The 6374-nt window shown below is 36.5% G+C and overlaps 1 protein-coding gene across 1 annotated transcript in view; it reads left to right on the forward strand.

The window, feature by feature from the left end:
• Positions 1 to 6228, forward strand: part of LOC123517905 (RNA-binding protein 45-like) — a 32317-nt gene extending 26089 nt beyond the window's left edge. The window contains 1 exon segment of the mRNA XM_045278362.1: positions 427 to 6228. Within this exon segment, the coding sequence (XP_045134297.1) occupies positions 427 to 537 (111 nt within the window). The 3' untranslated portion in view covers positions 538 to 6228.
• The last annotated feature ends 146 nt before the right edge of the window (positions 6229 to 6374 follow it).

The following is a 6374-nucleotide window of genomic DNA, read 5'->3' on the forward strand; positions in this document are numbered from 1 at the left end:
TGTTTGGCTTCAAGAAATCAAGTATTTATTTGACCCAAGTGAATGTGTGTGTGTGTGTGTGTGTGTGTGTGTGTGTGTGTGTGTGTGTGTGTGAAAATGCCACCAAAATTCTGAATAATTTAAAAAAATTGAAAAGGAGTTATTTACATCTACAAAGCAATAAAAATTAGATGTAATAGGATGCCTTAATGTAAATACAACAAATATATGTCTTTAAGCTTAATATTTTTCTTAAATTGAATTATGAAACTAGACATTTATTTGATAGTTTGTGGAATTCTTTAAAGTTATGCATCAAATTTGGTTTACACTGTTCTCCATTCCTGCATTGTATTCATTACTTGCTTAAGATATAGGAAATGGTCAGTACTCCCTGATATTTGTGTGTATTTTCACTGATCTCAATGTTTGTCTTTGCTGGTGCAGGTGTTGCACGGGCAGGAGGTGCTCGGGTCCAGGCTGAAGGTGATGGAGGCCGATCCCCACGACAAGGCTGACTCAGGACGGAAAAGACTTCGCATTGATGACCAGAGTTGAGTCGGCTTTGGGCAGAGGTACGAGGAGAGGGATATTTGAAGGGAGCTGGGGATGGGCACTGCACTAGTGGGGCAATTATTATTCAAAGTTACATTTGCATTGAATAATTGTTAGCTCTATATTAAGTATGTTTATTGTCAATATTTTTCTTACTGAAAAATGTTAGCATACATTTCCTGCCCATGATACTTTGATTATATTTAAGTATTTATTGAAGGCTGCTCTGATAACATTGGCCTTGTGCTCTACTAAATCTCCCTTAAAGAATATTCCCTTAATAATGTGAACTTATCACAGTAACAATGTGTCAAAAGGGGCAGTTCACATTTAAGTAATGTAAATATGTGACTTTATTTGCATGATAGGATGTAAAAGAGGTTGTAGGTGTTTTTGTTTTTGAAGGAAATATTTGTGTTCAGCATGCTGTTAGCTGTAAATACATCTTGGCATGCATAAATTAATCAATGTATTTTCAGTGTACTCAGCATAATCACACATATGTATATTTTTTATGATGTTTGTATTTGAGAGAATCATTCCAGTATGGTCTAAGGCTGACTGTGTGTGTCTTTGTACTGTTTAAGGTTTAGGTGTTACTCTGACAGGCTGTGATAATGATATCTGTGATATAAAAATAGTAGCATGTTGCGGGGACACACATGGCATGCTAGAGGTAGAATCTCCTGTGTCTTTTGGCTTGGTGCGTCAGTAGTGTAACTTGCATGGAACATCATTCTCCTCACCCTTCTGGGGCAGCCGTTCACATGGGCAGGAGTGCAGTCACAAAGGGTGTAGTGGTGGCTTGTGGATCTGCATTTAGGAAGGTTGTGGTATAACAGAATTCTTCTCTCATCTGGTGATTTTTAACACTCGCTTCAAGGAGGAAGTTAGTCACAAGTCTGACTTACTTGGAATGTAGTGATAATTTTCTCCATTATCTTTTTATTATTATTATTATTATTATTATTATTATTATTATTATTATTATTATTATTGATTTCTTAATCATTTATTTTTAATTAACTATCATCAATCACTCCAGTCTTTACCATTGTAGTCTGCTGCAGTTGAATTTGAGAAATAGATTTTGTTCAGTAGATAGAACTAATATATACATATACATGTCTGTAGGGGATTTGACTGTTTATCTAACTTTTAAGCATTACTACCAACCTTAAAAATAATGATTTTGATGTCCTTACCAGGAAAGAGAATACAGTGTGCAAAAATGTTTGGCATAAACAATTTAATTTGTTTAAGATTTCATTAATCAAAAAGCAGTGTTTAATTTGAAGTTTTCATCAAATGGTACAGTTGTTTTGGTTAGGATACTTAACATATTGGTGAGGTGTTTTCTTCATCTACATGCTGCCTGCAGCAGGAGCCAAGCTTAGTATTTTTTTCCCATGGTAAGAAGAACATTTTGCATTTACTTGAAGCAGGTTGTTTGCAGTACTTGAAGCCTGCCCATGTCCTTTACCTTGAGCAGCTATGTATGCTTATGGCAGGCCAGACACTGCTCACCATCCACTCACTGTGGACATCTCATAATTTGATCATCAGCATGTTCTGTCTGCGTTGGCTTGGCAGAAAATTTTTTTGCCGTGTGGTATGTGATTTGGTACTACAGTGTAATGAGGAAAGAGGAATCTCATGATGTACAGCATGTGCAGTGATAGACTGAGGACAAAATGTGATAGATTAACTTTACCCCAAATATTATTTGCTGTCTAAAGGAAGGATTGTCATAGAAAGGAAGAAAAATGTGATATAAACTGTTAATATAAGCTGTCATAAGCCAATGGAATATTTACAACCTCCTGTGTAAGACCTGAACTTATGTATCTAAACAAGCTGTTGACTTCCCTTGGATTCTCACAAAAAAGTGATGCTGCCTCATATACATTTGATATTTCCATTATGATACTGAAGGAAAGTAATATCACTGTTTTTTTCCAGGAAGCATGTTTTGTAGCATATATCAATAGTTTTGGAATATTTATGCATTCATTGCTAGCAGTCTGAGAAGATTTCAATGTGAAGACATGAAGGACGTGAGTAATGGTATTTCAAGCTAGATTTTGGTTTTTGACATGGCTGGCATATTTCTCTGACTTAACTCTGAGATGACCATGACAGAAAGACTTATTTCAAGTACACCTACAGGTTTTTTAAATAAAAAGAATAAAACACTCATTTTTCTTCTCACTGTACTTTGTTCTTGTTGTGACAAGTAAGGTATGCTGATGATTGGTGCAGTGTTCCAGTTGAAGTACTGAAAAGTTGAATTAATTAATGGCTAGCCCAATATCTTCATAAAGTGATCACTCAGACTATGGTACAGACACACTGGCTGCCCACAAAGATGTCTTATAGCTCTATAGATCACAATCTTTGCTCTGCAGAGGAAATAGATAAGAAGTAAGGCCTTAAAAGCCTTTTCCACTGTTCTTGTAGCTTTTCACTTTTCACCAGAAAAACAATGTTACTTCACATTTTTTGATGAAAAATTTCATAAATTATATTCAGGGTACAATTTATGATTCAGCAGTGTTTGACGTAAAAAACAGATCTCAAATCACATTTTTCATGGGGTTTACAAAGTATTCTCCAAAATGTCCTCCAGAAATCTGTATTTTTGCTATGCATTTAGATTCAGATCCGTGGAGATCTTATTAAGTCAGTAATTGTTGAAAGATGGCATATACTGCATAAAGTAAACAACCTCAATCCATTTGCTGCAGCTTAGTTACAGCAACTTTTTAGTTATAGTTTTTCTTCCCCCCTCTTTTTTCTATCTCCTTATCCCTCTGGGTATAATCCTTGTAATGTTAAATTGGCATCTTTATTGTTTTGCTAAAATTCAAAGCTCCTTAACCTCTGATGTACCTCACAACTGGGGCATCCAGAGCTCTGCTACTGAGGCACATCAGCAATGGTTAGATCACAAGCTGCTGCAGCAAAAGGGTTGACTGGGGAGTGCCTGGGTGGCAACCCAACCCAGCACAGGTGGGGATGCAGCTCGGATGGGGGCCACACTCGCTTAGCCCTGTCACAAGGGCCAGCATGATACATATAGACTCTTGCATGACTGGCGGTGGAGAGACATGGTTTTCTGACTACTTTTTTTTATGGCTTTTAATGTTTTCTAGTTAACATTGGTATTATGAGAATAATAAGAAATGGGATTCACTTTATGCTGGAGAGGGTATTAGAATTAATTTATGCATGTGAAATGATTGTGAAATTCACATTTAACACATGCAGTCCACATAAATATTTTTAATAGATTTTTCATATAAATCATTTTTAAATTTCTGATAAGAGCCATTTTTCTACATGGCTGCCCAAGTGGCCTATCCCAGATGTGTTGAGTCGGCCACTGGTAGGGCCTTACTGAATTGTCTCGTTTCCCCAGCAGCAGCGTGTTGACATCGTGACTTCGCGGACCTTACCACGGACAGTTACGGACAGCCAACACAGCGACCTAAAACTACCCTAACCACTCCATGGTCCAATGAACCAATTCCCCGTTACCTTAGACAACCACCAACAACAACTGTTATGTTCCCAGAGACTCCCAACACTCGTGTACCAAACTAGCAAAGACGTACCTTCCTGAGGCAGCGCTGAACTTGTGACTACACACTGGCGACTGTAGCACACATGAGTGCTGATGTGTAGGGAATTACTTATGCATGACAATATTTTTTTTTTCCCTTTTTATAATTTTCCTTTTAAAAGTAGTTAAGATAGTTACCAAACAGAGCAAAATTTGTTTTATAATGGTAAGCCTTTTTGTGTGACTTATAAATAAATGCTGTATAGTAACCTAATGGTAGTGTAACCATTTAATAAAGAATAATGTTCAAATTTCAGATTGTGAGTGTAATGTGTCATAGCACTTTGGTAATATGTGTATAGGAAGGCACATTTTATATTTTGGATATTTGATATGGTATACACCCTTCAGTATTAGTGTTTGAAGTAATGTCCGTGCATCTGTTGGTTTTCTATATTTGTTAATTTTGCAGCTGTTACAGAGGCCACTATTCTGAATAGTTCTTGGATCACAAGCTGTTGGCAAGTAAAACTTTGTGCACTACATCTCACAACAGAAAGACCTCTGATTGATGCAACTGGGATAAAAGAAGAAAAAAAATGCCTATAACACTTAGGCCCTCATTTGTTCCACAGTAGGATTTGCTGTCAGTAGCAGTTTCCAGTGGCCATATAGCATAATATAAAATCTCAGTCTTCTATGAACTGAGCTTGCTATCCTTCCACTAACAGATAGGAGAATGGACACCTCAGTACATCAAAGTCACTATCCAGATCTGCATCACCCAAGAACAATTCAGGTGTGATTTTCCTGTTGAGCCTCACATTCCAATCCTATCTGTTAATAATAGTTTCAAGTAGGAGACTTTAGATGTTGATGCTTCACGTGGCAGACTGATTACAGAGTATGTAAATAACATTGGACTTGACAGAATTAATTTATTTGAGATACCTTTAGTTTCAATTCATTGGATGTATAGTATGGGTGGAATGTTTCGTTAGTTTAAAAAGTTTAATTTGAGCACAATTAAAGTAACAATTTCATGAACCTAATGAAAGGAAAAAAGTCATCAAACTGCTTTGATGGCATAATCTTACATGATGCAAGAATTTAGTAGTAATAAATTTTTGGTTCGTTATATCTGTTAATATTAGTTTCATCAAGAATTAATTTTTGGCAGTAACTTGGCAATTAAATTATTTTTAATTCAGAGATATGTAATGTATAAATAGGTTAAGCAGCTCACAATAGTTGGAAAAAGACTTTGTAAGACTTAGCAGACAGACTTCAGAACAGACATCTGACAGCACGCAACTAGAACCCAAACAGATACAGAACTTGATGAGGTACAGATTTGTGTGCCAGATAAGTGTGGTAAACATGAATGAAGCTTCATCAAGTGGGTCTGTTTTATTTGAAATTGAGATGGCCTGCCACCTCATCAAAAGCCTGGTAGTGGTAGGTGTTCATTGCATTATCATTGATTTAGATTTCAGTGGTAAGGGTTCTGGCTTCCTGACCTAATGGTAGACCCAACAGTATGACTAGAGCAGTGTGCCTGATGCCAACGGTGGTGGGACAAGAGGCAGTGTTACTGTCTTGTTGGTTTCCAGTGTAGCTGGTTTGACAGAAGTTGGCTCAGGCTGGATCACCTGTACCTGTTTGGGAACTAAGTCATTGTTTGAATGTTCCAATAATAGGGCTGTAAGTCCTTGGAAAATTATTTATGTATATATTTATTCACTTGGTGATTAAGCCAGTATTTATTCTTGGCCACCAAAGGTGCACAAATACATAAAGTTAGTACAATTGCATTTCCATGAAGCTGCAGAATGTCCTTGTGTTCATTTGTCTTTGAGAAGAATATGTGAGAAATTTTATTTGCTCCAAGCTTGGTTGTGTGTTTGATGCTGATGTACATAGTTGTTTTTTACAGTGTCATTGTTTTAATACTTGAGTATTGGCCAGCCAACAAATATGCAATTACAAGTGTTAGCTGATGTGTGTGTGTGGTAGGCTGAGTCAAACTACCATTTCATATTTTTTTGGAAAATTCCACATATTTTCACATATACAATAAGGCTTATATTTACATAACATGTAAAACAAACAATACAAGTAATAAATAATATTACTTTGCCTAACCTGAATTTTCTGTGAATTTCTCTGTGACATTGTTTAGAGTGTAATGAATTCAGCATCAGTCGTCGGCATTTGTTCTTAAGTCTGGGAGGAATGATGCACTTTGTTACTAGCCAGTCTTTGAAGAGGCTTT

Source organism: Portunus trituberculatus, chromosome 43 (genome assembly GCF_017591435.1).
Source record: "Portunus trituberculatus isolate SZX2019 chromosome 43, ASM1759143v1, whole genome shotgun sequence".
In the NCBI taxonomy this organism is placed as follows: domain Eukaryota; kingdom Metazoa; phylum Arthropoda; class Malacostraca; order Decapoda; family Portunidae; genus Portunus; species Portunus trituberculatus.